A 25609-nucleotide genomic window follows, 5' to 3' on the forward strand; every position below is an offset into this window, starting at 1 on the left:
AAGTACTTAACTTTGATAGGGTAGAATGCGCAATATATTTGTTCAAAGCCTTAAATCCCCAGGACCTGTTGATGTGTTCCCAACCCAAATTTCTAAAGGGTCTGTAAGATTAATACATATTTGGTTTAAATCTTCAGATCTGGTCTAAGATTAAGATATGGCGAGAGGTTAAGGTAATATTCTTACCAAATGGAGGAAATAAACCACTTAAATCTTCCAAATCCTATAGACTAATCAGTTTGACATCTTTCATTCTGAAAACCATGGAATAGATACACAACTGCCATCTAAGAGGACAGAATATCCCCAACAATCCGCTACACAAGCTACAATTTTTTTGTCAGAAATACAAATGTACAGTTAATCCATTCATACAACTGTTCAAATTGTAGAAAAGGATCCTTCGATAAGGTGAACTTTTAAACAATAGAACTGGAACTCCCCAACAGAAAAACAGATCCAGCAATAGTAAAAAGATTAAAAAATATGCCAAACCAAAGAAATATGCTAAACCTAATACAAATCCCCAACAACAAAGGGTATAAAACAATTGGATATGCAGACGATATATCCGTAATTATCACAGGTAACCATGAAATGACTACTAGGGACTTAATGTAGGATGCTATAAAATAACATGGACATGGTGTAGAAAAGAGGAATTAAAAAGGGAAGAGAGAGTTTAACATTCCCATATTAAATAAGTAAGATATCCCTTAAGAAAGAAATAAAATATTCAGGAATTAACATGGATAAAAAACTCTAGGAAATACACCTCAATTCTTTATTAAAAAGACCCAGAAAACTTTTGGACAACGAAATAACTTCAAGGAACATCCTAAGTTTTGAGCCCCAAAATGGTTTTCTACATCTAGACCTAAATGGTCAGACTAATCATACTTTATGGGGCCAATATGGTTACAGAACGACTCGCAAAAATGGTATACAGACGGATCCAAAACGGATGCAAAATTGTGATGCACTGGCATCAATTTTTCATGCGGAACTTTACGCTATAATGGAGATCGAGGAGATTTTATCCTAAAGAGAACTGGAGTTAAAATAAAATACTTTCAGACAGTCAATTAGTTCTCAAAGTCGTAAAAAGCTACACATTCACTTTAAAAGTGCATATAGAGCGTAACAATGCATTCAATGAAATGACCATCAACAACCATGTCTCTCCGATTTAAGTGCCCGGACATAAAGTACAACGAAATGGTGGACCATTATGCCAAAAAAGGGGAGGAAAACCCATTTATCGGTCCAACCCCCTACTTTCGCTTCAAAGATTAACATCGCCTGGCTCAATATCCTCTATGCACTTATGATGTCTTAGAGTGGCAAGACACAAATTCACTTACTTTCAAAATATACGATTTTAACCGACCTGTAATGTAGTACAACCAAAGTTTTTACCAGCTGAGTTGTGTATTTGTCGCTGTTACAGACTTTTACTCAGTTAGATCTCCATTGATATGCGCAGTATGATGCAATTCAATACTCTTCTGACTCTTGTAGTTTTCTTACTTTGATTCTTAGTTTACATTTTGGTATTTAAATATTAGTAAAAAAATAAATGTATTTTACAAAATGTACAAAAAATGGGCATATAAATTTTCAATTTTAGTTTAATTAATTTATTTAATAATTTTATTTAATAAACTTATTTCAAAAATTTTGTTTACAAATTAAATAAAAAAAAACTGTTTTGCAGTTTGCAGTTGTGTATAAAAACAATTTCAGGAAAGTATTTTAAATAAATGAACACAAAATTTTGGTACAATTTTTAATGTCCGTCTTTTCAAGTACATAATTCGACAATAATATTGCGTGGGAGTACTGTCTGTTTGATGTATATAATGTGATTTGTAATTATAAATTTGTTGTTTTATGTAAGAAAAAAAATTTACAAATTTCTTTACTTACTATGCTGTCTCAGAGTATCAGACAATACTGACTGAAACTAGTATTGCTTAGTGGTTTTCTTTTGTTAATGGTACCTTTTCCTCTCCCACCACGATAGTCATAGTTATACATTAAGACCGAAAAGTTTTCGGAAATTCTCATTTAAAATTCGCGCGCTGTATATTTTTCGATATTTTAAGTTTATGTAGTTTGGCAGCACTGTCCTTAATTACTATGCCAAAAATGAGCGCGATCTGTCAGACAGTTCGTTTTCGGCAGCTGTTGAAACCAGTTCACCTCAGTAGTGCGTTGCGAAAAAAACAATGGAAAAAAATATTGAACAAAGAGTTTGCATCAAATTTTGTGTTTCGAACGAATTTCGTGTGCAGAATCGTTGCGAATGCTACAAAAGGCTTATGGGGAATCAGTTTTATCGAAAACTCAAGTTTATGAGTGGTACAAAGCCTTTCAGGACGGTCGTAAGACCGTCGAAGACATTTCGCAACGCACTACTGAGGTGAACTGGTTTCAACAGCTGCCGTAAACGAACTGTCTGACAGATCGCGCTCATTTTTGGCATAGAAATTAAGGACAGTGCTGCCAAACTACATAAACTTAAAATATCGAAAAATATACAGCGCGCGAATTTTAAATGAGAATTTCCGAAAACTTTTCAGTCTTAATGTAAACTAAGAAATTAACATTGCCGCTTTTGGTGGTATATTTATTTAGGTGATTGTGCTTCCGATTAGCTAACTATCCAGCAAAATTCTCACGTATATGGCTTCCTCATGTAAAGCTGTTTTTTGGTAGATCACTCCTTGAGGTAAGCGTGCTGTGATTTTGAAATTTGAAAACGTTCCACTATTGGTTTTAAGTGGCTGATTTTTCCTACTTAAGGTATAAAAACGATATTTACCATCCTCCAACTAAGTCATATGTAACTAAACTTAAGCCATGCTTTGCAAATTTCTCCTAACCATGGAACTACAATGTTTTGCAACATGATAGTGAAAATACCCTCCAAACTTGACGATTTTTTACAAAGAGAAACTGTCAATGGAATGGCTGATTTTTTTGCTGTGTCTAATACTTCACCTACTTGTGATGATATACCTACCAAAACAATTAAGTTACTGTCTAGCGCAGTTTTCACAGTTATGGAATTAAATATCTAACAGTATTGTTAGTTTCTCAGCAGAGTTTTCGACCCATGTGCTATACGCTTTCTAAAGAAAAGAAGGGTGCACTTGTCTTGAATAGAACATTGCTGAGTTTAGCAGTGGTGAGGTTGATTTAATTCACTTACAAAATTTCTTCTAGTCATTACTTTTGGCCTCCCTGATTGCTTTTTTGTTACTTTTAAAGTAATCCTAACACTCAGCTATATAAGATTTTTATTTTCGTATATCGCACGCCAAACCTAAGATTACAGTTTATTTCTTCCATTTATTTTGGTTTTGTGCGACGGGGAGGGAAGAATACCTACGCACTGACCATGATCCGCAACCGTGAGTTCCCGTCTCGCAGGGTTTAAATCCTTTTCCTTACACTTTATCCTTGTCTATTATTGAAGCACTTTTTTGCCATTTCCGGTAATCACGTCAATAACTGCTACCTGTAGCTCATCTCTTGCTGTATCGTTACTGTAGTGCTTGTTAACGGTTATTTGTTGTTATTATTTGTTGTAAGTTTTGTTTCTACTTCAAATATGGGCAATCTCGTCCTGAGACCTATCTTTGTTTATTGCCTTTTAGGGTCTTGGAAGATCGGCTTGGTACTCTTTGTACTCATCTATTTAGCAATCTTGTCAAGAATGAACATAGCCTTCTGGTATCTATTCGGTAGCTTACTGGCACGATTGTCTACCAGCTTTCCTGTGATAACACTCGTAGGCGAAGTGTGACTGCTTCCGCATACGGCAACTGGTGAGCCAGAAGCTCTCGTCTTTATCACAATATGTGATATGCAACAATGCTCCTCGAATTTTCTTGTATGATAAAAAACATTGTTTGCTTGATAAATATGTTAACAAACAAATGGAATGGAAAAAATCAAATAACTGTCAAGACAGTATTGCAGTAAATCTTTTCTTTTCCTTATAACTACATATATAACAAAAAGGCTTCGTACTCTTAGCGACAAGGGACACGATGAGCTAGTTTTAGTGTTAGTCACAGATGTTGATGGATATGCAGTGGTGCAGAAAATAGACTCATTATAATCTCACACCTAAAAAACGAGAAAAATTGCAATTTATTTGGATAAAAGGTAATAATCTGCGTAACTATTAAAATAAAACAATAGCAAAAACAAAGTTAAAGTACATTCATTGAAATTTAAAAATGAAATATCAGTTTTTAAAATGAGATATCAAAATAAAGATAAAATAGATATAGAAAAACAGAGATTCATATTAAATTTAATATTTTACTAATTATATATTTAAAATAAAAGTAACATACTTTTGATATAATGTGTTACTAATAAATATACCTATATTCAAATACAGTAAAATTCCCGTATAAATTTACATAGCCTTTCACCACTTCCATTTAAATTTATCTCCACAACTCGAATTTTTGGTTTTGCCTTGCCTTAATATTTTCAAATACTTTTCTAATTAATTTTCTAACTTGCGCGACATTATTAGATTTTAGCTTTCGGCCACATTTAGAAGGTCAACAAAAGCTATTATTACTGTAAATTTCCTCAATACGATGAGTTGTGTTTATTGTCAATGAAGTAGTAGCCTTTCAATCACAAACATGGTTAGAAGAAATTTCAAACATTTTGACAAACATGTAAAAAATTGATTTAATTATTGAAGTAAATAAAGGTGATAAAAAAAAAGATGTAGCAGAAAAATATGGAATTGCTTGTAGCACATCAGTTATGATTTTAAAAAATAAAGACAACTTAAAAGAAGATAATAAGATAATCTTAATCTTCTTATTAAGATAATAAGATAATCTTAATCTTCTTATTAAGATAAGAAGATAATCTAATAAAAGAAATAAACGGGTTACAATATGTAAATATGATGACATGGACGAAGCTATGTTAAGAGTGAATAATTACTGTAAGAGCAAAAAATCTATATCTGTCGGGTAAAAGGTAAAGCAGTTTGCAAAAACAATTGCCACAAAAAAAGATGCGATCAAGATAATTTGAACATTTATCCTTTCTAGAGCGAACGCACCGAATGATATATTCTAATTAAATAATTTGGAAAATTATATAGAAAGTGAACAAAAGGTCAACAGAAAACCATACGTATTGGTACATATATTGGTATATAGAAAACCATACGCCCTCGTATATTGAAATCATTAAATGCTTTGGAAATTTAAAGTAGAATGGTAAAAAGTAAAAAAAAATATTACTGAATATATTAAATAAAAAATATTTGGTAGAAAAAGAAATAAAAAGTGTTTTCTCTATAACTCAAATTTTTCCTAACTCGAACTTTTTTACCACCTCTTGACGATTCGAGTCAGGCGAATTTTACTGTATATATAAAAACTGCTTTTATTAAAGTTTTGTTTCAATAATAATAATATGAAAATATTTTTAACATGAATTTCTTATTAGTTTTATCAATCTTATTCCTTCCTAAGCTAATAATATTATAGTATACTTAGTTTAATAAATGGACAATATTTACAGGCTTTTTATTGTTTGTTAGTTTCTTTTTCAGTTTGATAAAGTTTGTTTTTTTTTCGTGCTTTTTATATAAAATAAATAATATTTTCTATTGAAAGATTTGTAACAATTATATATCACATATCGGTAGTTATATTTGCGATTTTACTATACTTTATGTATTTCGTCTACTTTAGTTAAAAATTGATTTTATTATTAGTTATTTGGTTATATTTTTCACACAAAACTTGTATTTTATTAAGATGTGGAAAAAATTATATCTAAAACATTTACTTTATTCGTGACTTAACCTTAGAAAATAAAATTCACAATAAATTAATATTTGTCAAACGAAACAAAAGGAACACAGCTTCACAGCTTCAACCACGAAAGTTAAATCAGTTTGTCCTTTGTGGTAAAGTTTTGTGGTTGAGTGAAATTTGTGGCTGTGTTCTGCGCGGAGGATAGGTTCACAAAGCTTTTATTATTGTGCTACATTTTCACAAGTTGCTGTCTGATGCTCTCTTACGAAAAGTCTGCAATTTGCCTGGTCCGCTCAGGCTCTCAGCATCCTTTGCCTACTTACACATCCATACTTACGTCAGCTGCTTTTTGTTTGTTTTAGCTTTAAGAACAACTTGTGTTGGGATGGTAATAAGTTTAAAAAAACAGCACAGCAACATTCAAGTGGTTTCGTTGCTTGTGTGCTTGTGTGCTTGTGTGCCTGTGTGCTTGTTGTACACTATTATAGCCAACAGATTTTAATAATAAAGGTTACTGTGAAGGTTCGTTACGTTGAAGAAAATGTGCGCTGGTGATGTGATTTGAAAACTGTGATGATATTAACAAAAAAGTTTGTTTCATAAAAAATTGATAAAATTTCATTCGGTAATTCTTATAAATTGAAAATTGTTTTTATTTTCTAAGGGAATTTCACAGAATTACTTTGTTTAGGATACTTGATTTATTGAAGGACTTTATTTCAAGCATATATAATATAAGTATTTGGTAGATATTTACTTAATGCATTCGATTCTTAAAATTCATTCCGATTTATGAATATAATGGAAGGTTTTCGGTCCAATTGTGCATGCTATTATAGTTTATTCCGAATGGTGTCCAATATTTAAGGTTTCAATAAATATTTTTCTAAAATCGATATAAATTGCAGAGAAACTTTTTATACGGTTATATTGCATTGTGGGGCTAGATGCTCATTTAAGATTGTTTCTACATATTTGAATTTGAAATAATTTCATACTAGTAAAATAATACTAATAAAAAATTATTACTTATTTCAATATATTAATGTTGGGCTGGTACACTTCACCAAATTAAATTAATTTGTTTTCCTTAATTATGGATAATGGTAAATGATTCAAAAAAATTTATAATCAAATAGAATTTCAATCATTCGGAAATTGTAGAATTTTTGATATGAGTCATTTCCATTCCGAATTTACAATGAGAATCTTGTCTTCAAAGCTACCGTATATAAGAAAAAGCATATTTTGTGAAAAACCAGGTTATAACATTCCTAGAAAATTTATCAAGGGTAAATACGAAGATGAACATAATGTTTATAGAACAGATAGCAACAGTCTACCTTACAAGTCATCGAAAAATTATAAACGATACTAATTTTTAGGAAAATAAAATAACTTAAATGTTTTTGCCACGAAGAGAACAACTTGCCAAATTATGCGACCTTGAAACTTATATATAATAAGGAACTACTTCTGAAAGAAAAAAACTTAACATCGTCACAGATGATAAACGGTGATTAAAATTACTAAACCACAATAACGTTCGTATATTCAATATATGCTTAAATGAGCTAGTGGATCGATTGATCAAATGACTATTTTTGTTAAAATATAATAAGTTCTTGCAATACCAGGTCTAGGTAAGGTTTTAAATGTCACTTCGTTAAAGTATTAAATAGAATATACATATTTGCTACTTTATTTATAAATTGTTCTTTGAGATGTCTTCGATGATATATATCTTTGACCTTGATTTCAGAATAGATTTGATTTATTATGAAACTCCTTACGAAAATCTTTTATTTTTGTGTGTTATCCCGAATCTTTTATTCCAGTAAGAAAGAATGGGTTTTCAGATTTATATATATTTATGTGCAGAATATGGTGGAGATATAATGGTATACGTTTTTAATTTGGGCATATTAAGGATGCTTATGGTATTTGCTTATATTTCACGTGTTGCATCTTTTGGTAATTTTATCAAAATTTTTTTATTAATTTTTTTGGTGTTTCTATGTAATTTCTTGTATCGATTATTGTTATTATTTAGTGTTGTTTGTAAATCGAATTTAATATTTGATAAAGTTAAGAGGTGCGATTTATTGCATCACACCAAACATTGTGATTAGACCTCAGTAGTCTCAGTAGTCAAATATCAGAATCATAACACCAAAAGTAGTCAGCCTACATTTGTAATTTGTACCATATGTAGTGCTATTCATGCGAGACAGTGGTAAATTCTGGTAAATTTTTGAATTTCGTAATAATTTTGCCAAATTTTAAATCAAACAATATTTTATTGCGAAAGTGTACGGACATAATTTTTAAATACACCATCTAAGTAAAAGTCGGTATACTACATCTTAGAGGTACCAATTAGAGACATAGTAATAGCCCTATTAGCAAGTTCGTCAGTGTGAATGCGTTTCCATATCCTCATAGCCGCAAAATTTACTTAGATTTTTTTTGCATGAGAAGTCTTGGCAGTTTCTATGTCTTCCAGGTTATGACATTGTATTATCTCAATTCTTATATAGTTATTTGCCTTAGCTCAAGCGAATAGCACAGTAAGTGCTTGTGGCTGATTATGAATAAATACCAACAATGTATATAGCTCGAAATTTGAACAATAGAAATTAAGTATACGTTTGGTTTGTATATTAATAGAGGTATCCACGGTTCAAAGTTGATAGGATTCAATTTCAGATACTTGCAGTTAAACATTAGATAAAAACAATTAATATGTATGTATTAATGTATCATTTCCACATATGTATGAAAATGTGTCTATAAAGTCTTGAAGAAAGTTGTTACCCTATATGCAAAAAATGGCGAATAATGCTATCAAAAACCATTCGATACAAATATTTTATATTTCTATATAAATTTCAAAATGCACAAATATGATTACATTTGTTATTTTCAATTGGAACTGTCAGTTTTTTGTGGTGAACCCGAAAAAGCTTTAAGGATTGCCTTAAGTTATAGATATCGTAGCAGGCCTTCTCATAGAGTTTGTATTCGATATATTTAAGCACTGATGCAAACTCACAAGTGGATATCTCACAAAAAAATTCTATGAAACGAGTGAATGCACCCTTGCTTGCTTAACTTTGATTTCATGATCTAGTACAGAACAGATTGTATAGCTATCTGGCTATTCATATATACAATAACGCTGGTACGTTTTTAACACCTTTTCAGCCTTGTATAGCATAAATTTTAGTAGCATGCACTTTTATTTAAAGAACTGTTGTTAGATTTTCAATTGGAGCCCCTATGATAAATTTGGGTTCATGGATGCCAACGCCACTTTATCAGCCTTTAGTTTTTAACCGCAAGTATGATATAAACACATCCATTCCTACATCCATTCAATTTTTAAAAATCTTTAAGTTTATGTTATTAATTATAACTAGCATCTAAGTAATTTTGGACCTCAAATCTGGAAAATGTTTGTAGTTTGAGAAGTTACTCAATCTCAAATACCCATATTTATATTCTACCTTCAGAATAAAACTTTTAATTGCATTTATTGGGGTCCGCAACTAAAAAAAATATGATTCAAATAAATATCTGAAAACACTAATAAGTAATAGTATCAAAACTTACGCAAAACGCTGAAATTTTTCTATAAACTTCTTTTGAGAGTTATCGTCTTTACATTACCCGCAGTAAAAGCGGAATTATCCCTGTCAGTTTTAAGGATTATCGGTAAGGATTATCAACTCAAAATACATAAATTAGTTAAATGGAATTCATTTACACAATCCAAGTGTGAAACGTTTGAAAGAAATGCCTTTTTTTTGAAAGGACTTCATCATTTTGTTATCTACATCTTAGTATTGGTAAATGAAAGATGGAATTAAGCAGATTGGATTCAATTCTCTTCTGTTTTCTGCATATTTAACCAGTTTGCTAGAAGATCGCGATAATAATAAAAAACCGTCACTATAATTCTCAGAAGAAGAAGAAGTTATAAATTTAGTTGCTTAGGAGCCAATTCGTATCCTGAATCCAATTAATTAGAAATACAACCACTTATTTAAATATTGATGAACATATTTCGCAACCACTTGTCTTTGATTAAAGCTTTGATTAGAAGCTTTGAACTGCTGAAGACAAAACAAAACAGATTATTTTAAAATTTCAGTGGTCTATTTTCCAATACGTTCTAAAAAACAAAAATATTGATCCTATAGATTTTTAACATTTGAACCCTCATTAAATGGGTGAAGTGATTTTCCTCAAACAACTCTAATGTTAAAGATGTTAAAGACATTTATGGGTTTTGATCATCTTTATGTGACAATTAAGACTGAAGGAACTTTCTCAAATGATGTAAGAACACCAAAATATCATAACTAATTCAAATATCATAATAATAACTAAGGTGAAGTGGCTAAATGTTGTCAGAATATAACTATATATATATATACCTTAACACTAAACACAATATAAAAATAAAAAACTGCACTCCATCGTAATGCACCAAAAACTTAGTACCTTATGTTATTTTAATCATTTCAGGGATTGATGTGAGCCATGTCATGGGAAAGCGTAGTATCAAAGGATCTGCTTAGGTAAGACCCATATTGGTTTTTAATAGTAAATATGAAATAAATAAAAAATAAAATATAGTTTTCCACATTGTCAAAATTTATCAGCAACTCATTTATTGGCTTCCCCAGATGGTTCACGTAATTTGTTAGAAGCATCAAATGGTAAAAATTTAGTTTAAATAATATAAAGTTCTTTACATTGAAATATTGATCTATTGTATATACTATAAAGAATTTTGCAACTTTGATGAAAACTATTCATGGAATGTTGGTTATGGATCAAGTCCGGAAGAAAATTCATTATGGGCTCATCAAGGATTTTCTGCACCCCGGAACTCCGTAGTTAATTGCTTTTTAATGTTTCAACGGAGCTTAAAACAGTATTTGGCAAAAAGAAAAGTAATTTTAATTTTACCCATTTGCATATTGAATTTCATGTTTTATAATAAGTTTGAACGTTCACACACTTTATATAGTGTATAGATATAGATCATTTGTGCGAATAGTATTTTATGTTTTTTTTTACTTTTTAAAACTGTTGTACACTTTGTTTTATTTGAATGTCATCATTAATATGTGAATTGTGTAAATGCTAAATTCATTCATATTTAGATGGAACGTGGTTTGCGTCTTTATGAACAACATAATCAGAATGCGGCTGTTCGTATATGGCGAAGTGCTCTTAAGGCGACAAGTCGTCGTGAAGACTGCTTTCAGTTATTAAATTATCTTTATCAAGCTCATATGGATTGGGGAAAATACAGAGAAGCAATCGAGTTTGGACATAGAGCTTTAGGAATTTCAGAGGAACTTGATTCACAGAATATGCGCGCTGAAACATATTTAAACTTAGCACGTGCGCATGAACGTCTTGGTGGTTTAGAGAGAGCACTTAGTTATGCACGTCACTCGCTTTATAATGAGTGTAACAAACAATGTCGAACTGGTGGGTTAGTTCATCTAACAGTCGCTCGAGTTTATTTAGAAATGGGTGGCTTTTCGCGAGCACTAGAAGGACTACAAAATGCTCATAAAATTGCTCTATCAATAACTGACCCTTCTTTAGAGCTGCAGGTTTTTGTTGCATTATCCGAATTATTTGGACGTTTACAAGATAATCATAAAAGTGCAGTATACGCATCAAAAGCATATGATTTGTCACGTTCTTTACAATTGGGACATTTGAATTCATCGAATCATCGAGCAGCTTTATTAAGAATGGCTGCAGCTTTAAGAAAGCAAGGTGAATTAGGAGATGCTCATGATTATTGTATGGTACTTAATAATTTATATAATATTAAAAATCTAGAAACAAAGTCTAATCTATTTATTATTTCAGGAAGCAACTAGACTCTCATTAATATCTGGCGATCAAGCTACCTATACACGTAGTTTACGGATAATGGGTGATATATACCGGAAAAAAATGGACATTGATGTAAGTTGACTTCAATTTAATTGTAAATATATTTATATTTATATGTATATATTATATACGAATGTTTTAGCGAGCATTTAGGCAATATGAACTTGCAATGGGAACTTCGTCAGCAGTTGGTGATCGTATGGCGCAGATGGAAGCAATGGATGGTGCTGCACGCTGCTTAGAAGTCTTACGTTTGCAACAAAAGATATGCAACTGTCGTCCTTTAGAATTTAACACGCGATTGCTCGAAGTAGCAAATTCAATAGGTGCAAAGGTATATTCAAAAAAACTTTTCTATCTTATTAAATAAAAATGGATTGCTCATTTTCGAACTAACTATAATCCGCAAAGAAAGGTCACAGAAACAAATTTATAATATCATATAAATTTATGCACTAAGTCTATGTCTAGACAGCTAAATTTTCTTAATTTCGTTGAAATGAAATTAATTTAGTTTGAAAACTGTTCATACTGTCCCAAATTAACGAAATCATATGTTTTTTGTTTACAAATCAAATGTTAAAAACTGCATACTCAAAATACCATTTCTACATGCAACGCATAACGTAAGTTAAAACCTTGATACTTAATAAAACATTTGAAATTTAAAAAAAAAATGAATAATAAACAGTAGCGAGGCGTCAGCTTTTTGGCAAGGTGTTCACAATTTGATGAAAATAGTATTCCAACTATAACGTATTCCCCCTACTCCTGAGTTTTGTCCTTTCCACAAGCAAATAGCGTACAAGACCAACAAAACAATTTATTTAAATGTTCGCAGCCTATGATCCACTGGTTTTTATGGTAAATAGCTGTAGAAAAACGGCGACTTATCACAGATTTCGACATTTTAACATCAGGTACCAAATTCATCATATCTGGAGTTGGTCTATTCATTTTGTATGAACTTGGGGCTCAGTTTAGTCGACTGAACCTCTAGTCAAATGTAAAGCGATTTTCGCTCAGTCATTTCTTTTCTCTTTTGTATTTTTGTACCTTGCATAACATTGGAGGTTCACTTTTTTATTGAACCGCTTGCACGCATTAATTTAAGAGTTATGATTATTTTACGAACATATTTTGTGGGGCTTGTTTTCTCTTTTATTTTTATATTTGTTTGTATGTTTTGTGTTTATTCAATACTAAACATAGTCCCAATGTGAATGTTATTTCATTTGCATGCTTTGTAAGCAGCGCGGAGCAGTTTTTATTCCGAACCTTAGTATATTTTAAGAGGAATGTATTTTCTCTTTTATTAATTATAAGTAATGTTGGGTGTAACTAACATATGTATGTGTGGTCTTGTTTGTATTATACGTTATGTTAATCTGTTTGGAAAAGCTATTATAAAAAATGTTAAGTAGCAAAATAGCGAGATTATTTACGTAATAAAAAAAGTTCTTAAAAGGAAGCTTTGTTAAGGTGTTCAGTGAACACTCTGAACCATTCGACGCCTCGCCTCTGATAATAAAGAATAAACGAGCGCACTAAATTATCATTAAGCAGCCTTAAATGATCATTTTAAAAATACCCTGACAGACGGTATAAATTATCATTAAGAAGTTGCTGTATCATATGTTTTTTGTTATTAAGAAAGCAAAAGAAAGAATTTTAAATTCAAAATGGATAAGCAAGAAAAATTAAAGAAACTTGATTTAATTAAATCTAAAATATATAAAAAAAATATAAAATATATAGAAATATATCGAGTTATACATTTACATTTACCAATGTTTCCAAATATGTTTTGTTTACATTTTAACAACCAAATAGCTTGAAATTTGTTCCATTTTTTATTTCGTTTCGCTTGCATATGCAGCATTACCATTTCTAAAAACCTAAATGATGAATAAATTGGGTTAAATTCGGTCATTTAAAGACCTTAAATGATAAATGATCATTTATGGTCTTTAAATGACTGCTAAATGAGCAAATAAATTATAATTTAGCCCCTTAATGATAATTTAGCTCCCGTCTGTCAATGCTAAAACTATGGCAAAAATAATAAGTAGTACGACCGACCTAGCACCCACCTAAATGGTGAACCACCAGAAAGGTCTATTTTACAATTTTCTTTTCTTCAAATACCTGTATTTTTAAATCATCTTGTTTATTATTATTGTACCTTTCGGGCATCATGCATAAATCTGAGTGTATTTAATTCTTCGTCGTGTTTTCGCTAATGATTTGCTGTGATTACCTGAAGCGCTTCACAAATTACACAGAGGATTTTTTTCTCAAATCGAACTAACGCATTCTGTTGAACATGGCTTTCATGCTTTCCTAGTGAAGCTGACGAGAAACAAATGTCATCATTGTAACACGCGACAAAGTTTAAGTGACTAAATATGCTGCCTATGTAGCGTGGGAATATTTGACTGCCGTTACACAAATCTAATGTCATGACACTCAACTCGAAGGGACCGAATAGTATAATTCCTGCACTGTTGTAATTGTAGAGTAGTTTTGTACCACAAACATCTGGTCTGCTTAAAGAGTCATAAAATCGTTGGTTTTCTGCAATTATTCTTACCAAAGAAATTTTAAAACTTCGTCAATCATCTTGTCATTCGCCACCATCTTCATTCTACTAAGCATCTGTGACGGTTTCTAGTGATTGAGCTAAATGACTATTTACGTTAGTCGGACTCAGTGAGCTCACTTATTAAGAAACGATTAATCTATCTTCAGCTTGCGGTATTTTTTAAGGAAATGTCGATATTACCAGTATAGCACTCTCTATTTATATATAACGCAAGATTCAAACTGTATATAACGCTGTATAACGTATGGGGTGCAGTCGGTTACCCTAAGTAAAGTTGACAGGTCCTTGGATTTTGAGATGGTGCTACGCGTGCGTAATGCGTTCGTCACAATATCAAACAACGATAAGTAATCAAAATATGTATATTGTCTTTGAGCATATTCAAATATTTACACTAATTATTTTATATCAAAAATTTAAAATTCGTATTCACTATCAAATAATTTTTCCAGTTACTTATGCGCAAAGTTCGCAGTCGCCTTTCTTTAATTTATCAAGCATTGGGTGATGATGAACAATATAACACGCATATAAAGTTGGCAAGTCAGACTGATGCTGCTCTTGGATTAATCTGCGGCGTTTGCGGGGAATTATTTGGTCTTGAAACAGATTCCTTAGAAGCTCTACCATGCGCGCATATACTACATGCCAGGTATTACAAGCATGATTATATATATGATTGTATTAATTGCTACTTATCAATTAAAATGAACTACAACAAATTAATTCAATTATTTTAAAGTTGGTTAATGATTTCGTTCTACACAGAAGTCCAAAGTGTTAATATAGAAGTGAAGTACGACGTTTGATCAGTTGGCTAATGAACACTGATTCTAAGCTTCAAAGTTTACAGAGCACGAGCTCAAGCCTTAGTATTTGCAGTCTCCAAAAATTATGTGCGAATAATTAAATTCAAGAAATAATTCTAAGTCCACTGATGATGGGTATTTGGCAATACTCGAAACAGCTGTATAATTAGCCAAACATTTGAATTATTAAAAAAAATTTTGTTGTTTCAATTCACTACTGTTCGAAAACTCTCTATTAATTGCTATATAAAATATTATAGTATTTATTAATTTTTGTTTAATATGAACTTATTTGTAAAATTGGTGTTAAATAATTTTTTTTCTAATTTACGCAGGTGTGCACACGAATTAATTCGGAAACGTGAAAAGGGATCCAATCGTGCTTGTCCAGCTTGCAATAAATTAATAAATTCTCATCTGCATTTATGCTCTCCAGAAAACAATAGATCCATGCAGAACAATATATTAAACAGTAACTTACAAATCAATACAGCGGAGTTAATTCCTCCACTATATATCAATGAATCAGAAGATGATAATGATAACAATTCCATTGTGTATACTGATAATATTTTTTGCAATGGGTTGAGCACGAATACATCAAACAACAGCTGTAGTAACATACTTATATCAGCTAAGCGCGATATAGAAGAACCTACGCATCGAAGTAACCTATCTTTAGAATCTTTAAGTATGCACGCATCTAGTTTAAATGTCAATAGTGGTAAAAACGCCACATCTTCCGTATAGAAATCAGTTTAGATATTAAAAAAAACGTTTTAAAAACGTTTAAAAAATGTTTTAAAATGATGCATTCATTAATATTATTTTAATTTAAACTGTAATTAATTTCGATATAATTTAAAACTGGAAATGAAAAATAGTTTTATTTTCCACTTCGTACTCATTTAAAATAATTTTTTTTCTTTTACGAGACGATTAGTAATCTTAATGAATTGAAGGGGTACTACAAAAGTTTCGAAAATATTTGGACTATTCATGCGTCGGTCAGAAAAAATAGTAATTTTATAACATTTATTTAAATTCTTTGAGGCAAATAAAGTTGATTATAAGAAAAATTATATTAAAGATTCGCTAATGTCTATTTGTATTAATATTGTAATGTTCATATACGAATTATTCCAATCACTCATGTATTCGAATTTATATCAATTAATTCAAATGTGAAAAACCCAACATTTAATGGTGAGTTCTACTTATTCGAATTTTATTTGTTTTTATGAGCTTTATTATGTATTCATTCATCCTTAGAAGTCAATTGCTTGCAAATTTAGTTTTTATACACAGCACGCATAAAAAAATTAATTAAAATTAATATCACAATTTTACTTGTCTCTGCATACGGTTTATTTAATATAAATTCGAATAATTAAATTATTTTAATAGTTAGATTGCAAATGATTTGATTCATAAGCCCATTTCATTACCTTCCATTTAAAATATTCTAAAAAAAACTATGGCAGTACAATGGCAGTACTGTCAGTCATAATGACAGTACATCATAACAGCATTAAATGCTATAATTAAGAGTTTTTGACAACAAATGCAAGTTATTTAGCGGTTGTTTTAAAATACTAAATACTAATATATTATCACTTAATTTATTGTATAATGTGTAGATATACAAAACTTGTCTTTATGTATGAATAAAACATTAACTCGAAGTAAATACAAAATCTTCCAAAAGGAAGTTTAAACAAATTAACTTTAACAAATTCTATAAAATAAAATATAGCTTAAAAAGTTAAATAAAAATACTTGTGAAAATAATTTTAACATTTAACATATTTCCTTAAAATGATACCTGTTGTAAATTTAAACAAAATAGATATTTCTGTATAAATATAAATAAAAGAAGTATTTGAAAACGACTTTTATTTGCTGTACGCGTACCAGATGTTTGTTATGTTATATACAAAAAGAAATTGTTCTTCATACGAGATGGGGCTGGAGTATGTGTGGCGTATTCGCCAGGCTTGCTGACTAGTAATTGTGCACCGCTACTCTAATTAATCTTTCGACTCAAAAGTCAGTTTCTCTTCTGTTCGGACCAGTTGTTACTTGTTAAACGATCTGCCTCTTACGTCAACTACGACGAAATTTGACTCCATCATCACGGGCTCGAATCAGGCCGATTTTAATGTCTACTGCTGAGTTAACCGATTTTCCGCGTACGTTTTAATTATTTTGTGTGGTCTTGCGTATGTTGACTTGTAACGACACTGATACTTCGTTTGATTTTGCTGAGGTACTACTCAGCCGCAGTCCGGGTCGTTGCAATACATTTGTTTTATTAACTAGTTCGAGAGCTAGCTAAAGACCAAATAGAAAGTAAAGACGTTGTTTATTTTAGCTCAAAAGGACATCTTTATTATAAAATTTAAAATACTAGGTAAAAAAGTATTCTAGTCTAATATGTTGTTATAATTCTAAGCGGTTACAATAGGTTGTAGCCAATACCATCAAAATGCTGACGACGATATATTATATGATAATACAAAGATCCTAGTCTATGGCATCAAAATGCCAATGGCGTTACAAACTATGATAATACAATGATGCCATAGATTAGGCATCAAAAAGTCTTGCGACGTTATAAACTATAATAATACAATGATCCTAGCTTATAGTATCAGAATGCTACTGGCGTGAAATTTGCCTGGAGACTTAGCGATGATGTATGTGTCTACTTCATTCGGTGTACTGGCGCTGTGATCTTTCATATGAATTCGGCGTCTATTTATATGTAAAAGCACGCTTATTTCATCGTTGCACGCATGTCCGCACAAGTGTAATTCTTTGCATGTTTAAAATTTGATGCATTTCTTGCCTAAATTCCTACATTGCCATGAGAAGTAATGGCTCTGCCGCGAGCAACAACCTCTTCTTGAAGTCTGGCTTCTCTTGTGCTAGCTGTGCGTGTGGGTGTTCGCTACTACATTGAAAAACTGGTTCATTCAATTTATGAATGAAAGATGTAATTAATAAAAATTAATATTAATATTAAATAAAGAATATATATATATAAATAGTGACAAAATTCCGTCCATACAGGCTTTAATTGTTTTTTTGGATAGTCTGCCTTACAAACATATGGAACGTACTACCTAACGCTTTGTGAGCAAAAACAGTTATTTTTAAATGATTGAAAGTCGGAATTGGTTTAACTTGTCGTATATGCTCACACGATATTTTTTAAGAAATTTTTGTTTATCTGGAGGTGTCTGTATTTTAACAAAGTAACCGCAGCGTACTATTGTGCTCTGAACTTGCTCAATTAACCCATTCGATTCCGGGTGATACGAAGATGTGCGTATTTTCTGTGAGCCTAAACATTTTACTAACGATTCAAATTTAGCTCCCTGATTAGTTGGTGAGAGTTTGGGACACCCAAATCACGATATCCAATTTGCATAAAAATTCTCCATGACCGTGTCAGCGGTGATATCTTCCAAAGGGCCGACCTCTGGCCATCGTGGTTTTAGATAGTGCATATCTATTATTAAATCCAAATGTACATGAACGAATCGTCAATCAAACGGCGTAAAAGCTTGTAAAATGGGTCTGTTATGTCTATTTATTATTATTTGTTAATAATTTTAGCATAATCGCATCACTCTTCGCAATATCTTTTCGTATTGACAACCACACGAACTTACTGGATAATTATTTAGCTGTCGACTTCACACCTGCATTTGTTAAGTATACCGTATCATATACTTTCCTGCGCAGTGATGATGGAATGTAATACTAGCATTCAGGCTGTGAAGAAAGCTTCTGCAGCTGAAGCGCTGAATTTGAACCCAATAGCTGCTTCAACTCTTTGTCAGTTTTTTAGTACTTGTTAATTGCCTTAAAATCTACAACTGTGGGCGTGTTTATTGCATCAGCTTAAGATAAACTATTTGCTACTATGTTGTCAATGCCATTTATGTGTATGTGGTTGCAAACTCTGCTATAAAACTCAGCTGTCGCAATTGACGGCACGAATGTACAAGTAAGCGGCTGTGATCCATTGGAATCGTAAAATGTCTCCCTTCTAGTAATATTTAAAATTTGATAGCAAAATACTATGGTGCTATGATTTTTTGTACCGAATTAAGCTTCGATAAGAAAAATGCAACTGGACGCCAATCATCGCTTTATCGCTGTTTCAGTACCACTCCAACTGCACTGGAACAAATCTGTTGCCAATTGAATTGTAGTTGACGGGGAAAAAATATACTCTATTTTCTATTATCTCTATGAGATAGTTACAGATCCATCTTTTTGTTGAGTCAGGGATAGATGTTTCAGACAATCATTTAACAAGGTCCTATAGATACTGTGTCAAATGACTTTACGATATCAAGGCCAACAAGCACCTAGTATGAATCCCAACCAGTGCGTTCATGGCGACTTTGGTTTAACCCATGAGATATTTGAGATGTGATCTCGCTAATAGTGGAGATGGTAGTGTGATGTTTGCGAAGTCCATGTTGGTGAGAAGCAAGATGAATATGTGACGATACCTGTTTAAGAGCTTGGGACTCGAGAACTTTGACTACTGGAGATGACAGAAATATCCGTCTATATGATCACAAGAACGGAGATCCCATTAAATGTTTTTACCTTGTTGTTAGGACAAGAAGGATCAGATAATACTATAATATTAATAGTAGTCCACAAATCCATTCCGTCCATTTATTAAGGCGAGATTAAACCATCATTTTACGGATGTTATTGTTCAAAGTTGTTATGCGTGGATTGACTGGGTCAAGTTTACGAAGGATATCGCGTTCTTTACCAAGGGGTATAGCGTCAGTATGAAAATGTGGCCGTATTACCTTTATTATACCTGCAGGAATAGCTGTGGCAACAGCTTTGATAATAATACTGCAAAGTTCTTTCTCTGCCTTGTTCAAATCAGAGAACTGAGAAATATTGAGACATCCTTAAAAAGCACCCAGTTCGCTGATTTGAAATTTCCGTGGGTTTTCTTGTCAGCCTCGTTTACGACCTTGATACATGGTATCAATATCATGATGGAAGTGTGATCTGAGCTTAAAGTTATATCAACACTCCAACTTTAGACAGTGAGAAGCCTGGGAATTGCGAAACTAACATCAGGGGAGCTGGAGCAAGTTGGGGTTATCCTGGTTAAAAAGTCTTCATTTAGTACACCAGAAGAAGGCGTGAAATATTTGTGGAATGCTGCGGGGTAGCTAGAGTTGGGTGGTAAATTACTAAATAGATGAATCTCGATGATGTTCCTACACAAATAATGGATGGTATGGAGGATGCACAGAAAAAGGCAAAAGATTTGATTGTAAAAAGACAGCCAGAGGTAGACAAAAATGGAGAGAAGAACATTACTGCAGAAGTTTAAGTAACACTTTGTTCAATAATGTGTGTGACTAACTAATTAAAACACATTTTTTTGCCAAAATTCGTTTTTATTCATCAACATAGTCCCCTTTTAGGGAGATACAATCATTCCAACGCTTTTGCAATCTTTCGATATCGCCTTTGTAAAACGATTTTTCTTTGCCTTCAAAATAGGCGTTAGTTTCGGCGATTACTTCATCATTTGAGCCAAATCTCTCACCACGGAGCATCTTTTTGAGGTCTGCGAAGAGCCAGTAGTCGCTGAGGGCCAGATCTGGAGAATACGGTGGGTGTGGCAGCAATTTGTAGCTCAATTCGTTCAATTTTGCCATCGTTTTCATCGACTTGTGACACGGTGCATTGTCTTGGTGAAACAAAACTGTTTTCTTCGCCATGTGAGGCCGTTTCTTTGCGATTTCGTCTTTCAAACGCTCCAATAACGCTATATAATAGTCGCTGTTGATGGTCTTCCCCTTCTGGAGATAGTCGATGAATATTATTCCATGCGCATCCCAAAATACAGACGCCATAACCTTGCCAGCCAACTGCTGCGTCTTTGGTCGCTTTGGGCGGCTTTCACCGGCTGCATGCCACTCAGTAGACTGCCGATTTGACTCTGGAGTGAAATGGTGAATCCATGTTTCATCCATCGTGATGTACCGACGCAAAAACTCCGAATTATTGCGCGTAAACATGTCCAAACAGTTCTTTGAATCATCGATTCGTTGTTGTTTTTGCTCCGGTGTGAGCAAACGCAGCACCCATTTGGAAAACACCTTTTTCATACCCAAATGTTCGTGTATTATGGTGTGTACACTGCCTGCTGATATCTGTAGAATGTCAGCAACCTCCCTCACATTCACTTTACGGTCGGACATAATGATTTTCAGTGTTTTTTCAACGTTTTCCGGAATAACAGCGTCATTTGGCCGTCCAGTAGATGGAATGTCATCGGTGTCTGTACGACCACGCACATAGGGGTATTTGCTCAATTTAGGCGGCCAAAAATCGAATTTTTGAAATTAATTTTTCATAAAAATTTTTAATTGGGGACTTTACAAAATAGAATTTGCTACAAAATTATGTTTTTTTTATTTTTCTCTGTGCTGCCATTCGCATGAACAGCTGATTTGAAGTGGAGCATTTTGAAAGTAAAATTTTTGTTTGAGTTGCAACTTACGCTAGTACCTAATAAAAAGTGATATTATTAATAGCGACAACATTCTTTAAAGATTTAAATTATGACATCGTTTAAAGCAGGTAATTAGAGATCTACTCATAAAATTTAAAGTAGATATTCTGTGTTTTAGTGCTGTTGAGGCTTTAATCTAAAAGTTGCAATTTGAATGAATTTTTTTGATTTAAGCGAATGCATTATAGTTAAAAAGTTATAGAATTCCGCAATATTCCACTATGATATTAACTGCATTATAAAGGTGGAAGTTTCTTCATTTAAGAAAAAAAAAGTTTGGCTGCGGATTTTTGCGGATGGCTTTGTAAGCAGCAAAAAAGTGAAGTAGAGTCATGCATATTTGAAGCAATATTTTGCATTGCTTCGTATACAAAACGAGTAAACATAATATTTAGATAATGTAGGAGAAAAAATATTGTTATGCCTGAAATGTAAAGATCTGACACATTGAAATATTGAAGATAAAGTTAATATTTACTAATTTTTGTGAGTATTTGAAATCCTAATCAAGCGCACCAGCAGCATTTAGTGTACTCATGAGCAGCGTTTGTGATCTCTGTATACTATGTGTTTCTAATTTGACAATGAGTTCGGTTTGGATACGAATATTCTTCTAAGTTCGTTGGTACCACTGCAACTAATATTATTAAACACTCAGAAAGTGATATGGGAGAACTCAACTCCTTCTTTACCACGCTATTGCCGTCCTATCCGGTTTCGATTTGTAAAACAAACAGTCGACGTAACGAACGAAGAAGTGAATTACATTCAAAATGCAATAAGCTTCTTAGTAGAAACAAATATAACCTAAATGGGAAAAAATATACGTACAAAACATAAATTGCTGCTTACCATGGTAGATGCTAAAGTAGGTATGCAATGCTATCACACACACTAGTTCTACTATGAAATGCTATATAACATATGTAACAAAACTTCAAAGGATTTTTATGATTTGACTACAGTGTACTAATAAACGAAAACTCTCTAACGTTTAGTTTATCAATTCTGCATGCGAGAATAAGAATATTTGAGAGGCTGTTACAGTTGTCCTATAAATTGCCTATTCAGATATGGCTATCACGTTAAGATACTGACAATATTTCAACTTTGCAAAGAAAAATTGAAATTCAAAAGGCATTCAAAAACAAAATGGGTCTGGTTGTAGATGTGCCTAAACTTGGATTCGGAAGAAGTAATGATGGAAACACAAGGTCACGATTGTTTTCAGAGCCTGAGTTATCAGCAGAAATCACGAGTATAGATCCAAACCTAATTTTTCGTTTAAAAGTGATTTTGGAAGTCATATCAAGTGGACATCACATAGATACTGAAAAATTTAATCATAATGCTTTCGATACAGCGAAGCTGTACGTAATGTTGTATCCATGGTATCCTATGACGCCTTCTATGCATAAGATTCTTATTCATGGAGAAATTGTCATTAAATGCACTGCTGCCAATAGGACAACTGTCAGAAGAAGCGGCAGAACCACGTAATAAGCATTTCAGACTGTATCGTGAGAACTACTCACGAAAATTTTCTCGGGAATCCTGCAATACAGATATATTAAATAGACTGTTATTAACTTCAGATTCTCTCCTGACTGAATTGAGAGCAAAGCCAAAAAAACCATCACAGGCTTTCACAAAGGATGCGTTAGAAATGCTTCTTCCTACTAATGAACTGGAAGACACCATAATGTGCTTAAGTGAGAAGAATGAACTTAGCTCAGATAGCGAAATATTAAATTTTTAAATATTTAAAATTTTTTTAAATTACACTTATTGTTCTTAGGTAAGAGCAGAAAAATGCATGTTTCAATCATAATTTTACTGTTGTTAGGTATACGAATATGTTTAACCAAAACGTCGCATTAAAGAACTGAAATACTTTTTATTATTATAATAATATTTATAATTATATTTATAATAATATAATAAATAATATTTATTTGTTTTAATATCTTACTCGAATTCTGAATTGAGAGAAGCCGCTTGCCATACATATGCAACATTTTATCAAGCACAGTGTATTTTTTTTAGACATTATTAATTATTTTGTTTATTTTTTTGTTTTAGCAACTTTAAAAGTCATGAAGTAGCTTTACGTAACATTTTGAGTTAAAAATCACACAAAAATAATTTTGGCCGCCTAAATTGGTCAAATACCCCAGTGTGCGCTGCAAGGGCTTTAAAAATAAAGTTAGTTAACGGAATACGTTTTACGTCTCCACCGATTAAGATAGCTGCACGCGACAATGCTATCGATCTGTCATAAACCAGCTTACTTGATTTTGAGTTTAGACCCCGAATGTGACCACCGAACACCCACGGTTCTTGAATAAGTCCTAGAGCATTGTTGTTTTTTTGGGCAATTCTGCACAGGGCGGCTGTTGCTCCTTTAGCATGTTGCAGATTTGCCTGGAGCACTCTGAAAGTGCTCATTAGGTCTTGTTAAGAGACTTATGGTCGAGACTTTCACGTTTGTCTCGTCGAGAATCTACACGAGTTCGTGGGAAATCCTTTTCCTCAACTACATTTATGGCGAGTCCGCATTTAGCCCCTTTGTGATCTGAAAATCGCGCACTAACCCTTTTTGCATTGCTGCATATGACAAGCTGCCACGCCTATCTAGGTAAATACCCTTTGAACTCCGGGAGATTGCTCCTCCGATCTTCCCCGCTTAATCGCAGTCGAGGACTGCGTGGCGATTTTTAGACCTTCTGCTCTGCTGAGACCTGATGCTACAGTCGCCTTGAACCTTCTTCTCTCACTTCTTTTAAGAAGAGCGAATTTAGGAGACTCTAAAGTGAGGTTACTAACTTTAGAGCCGACGACAGTTAGACCGGACTTCTGACAGACTAGACTGTCGTTGTCGGAATCACAAGAATCAGCAGCTTTCGGAATTTTAAGACAAAACTTTAATTATTTCGTGCCGCCTTACTTGAGATCGCGATGAAGATATTCCTGGAACATTTACCGTTTCCGCAAGACGGTGGCCTATCCGGGTCCATCTTGACGCACACAGCAGCGCTGTCAGGATAGGCGATGGTTTCTAGTCCAGTGGCCGGCACGTACTCAGGTACGGATTCCGTAAAGGAATCATTTGAAGGTGATATCGTCAGAGTGATATCAAGCAGCTCATTTGAGTTATTATTTTAATTTTTTTTCATTTAAAAAAAATTATTCAGGATTGAAAGGTCAGCTACGACACAGCCCGTTTATCGTGGAAAGTCTAGTTGGGAATATTTGGATAGCTGGGAAGTCAACTATCGATGACCATTCATCCTTCGGCACATGCTGGTCCACCTTGGATTTGAGCTTTAATTTAAGACGCTTTTGCATGCGTCCTCCCGATTACAATTAGCCAGCATCCATAGTTGAAACGTGACCATACTATGGACCTTTTTTTAGCCGCCCCGCGTAAAGAGTGTAATCACACTACCGACAGTATACAAAAGTTACGGCTCATACACAAAGTACGTGTATATCCCTCTGTGCATCTGATAGCTGAGCGCCACTACATAATAATCACCTGCTCTTAATGACCATTGTTTCTAACATAAGATTAAAGATTATAAGATTTAATTAATTATTGCGGTTTTGGAGAGTAATTTTCGTAGATTTTGAACAATGCTAACGTTGGCATTCACTTTATGAAGAACTGCAAGATTGTTTGACTTTTAGACAAGTTGAACTTTATCTTTATCTTTAGAAAAGTCAAACTTTATCGAATAAGATTTCGATGAATTAGAGGCATCATATCATTGAGCAATTTATTTTCAACTCCGAACTCATTACTCTCTTCAGAAACACTAATCTACGCTTTATATTCTCCAAAGGCTTTACAGATTCCTCGTTAAAA

General features: G+C 32.8%; 1 protein-coding gene across 2 annotated transcripts; it reads left to right on the forward strand.

The window, feature by feature from the left end:
* Window positions 1-6220: 6220 nt before the first annotated feature.
* On the forward strand, window positions 6221-15962 carry LOC119683866 (43 kDa receptor-associated protein of the synapse homolog). Of its 2 annotated transcripts, none has more exons than XM_038097735.1 (9): window positions 6221-6441; window positions 10350-10402; window positions 10461-10543; window positions 10614-10780; window positions 10994-11656; window positions 11721-11819; window positions 11890-12081; window positions 14805-15004; window positions 15497-15962. In XM_038097735.1, the coding sequence occupies exons 2-9, from the start codon at window positions 10365-10367 to the stop codon at window positions 15909-15911; spliced, it is 1857 nt and encodes a 618-aa protein (XP_037953663.1). In that variant the 5' UTR covers window positions 6221-6441; window positions 10350-10364; the 3' UTR covers window positions 15912-15962. The 2 variants fall into 2 exon arrangements, with proteins under 2 accessions (XP_037953663.1, XP_037953664.1); XM_038097736.1 differs by having other exon boundaries at window positions 6315-6338.
* The last annotated feature ends 9647 nt before the right edge of the window (window positions 15963-25609 follow it).

The sequence above is a fragment of the Teleopsis dalmanni genome, chromosome 2, assembly GCF_002237135.1.
Source record: "Teleopsis dalmanni isolate 2A chromosome 2, ASM223713v2, whole genome shotgun sequence".
Lineage (NCBI taxonomy): Eukaryota > Metazoa > Arthropoda > Insecta > Diptera > Diopsidae > Teleopsis > Teleopsis dalmanni.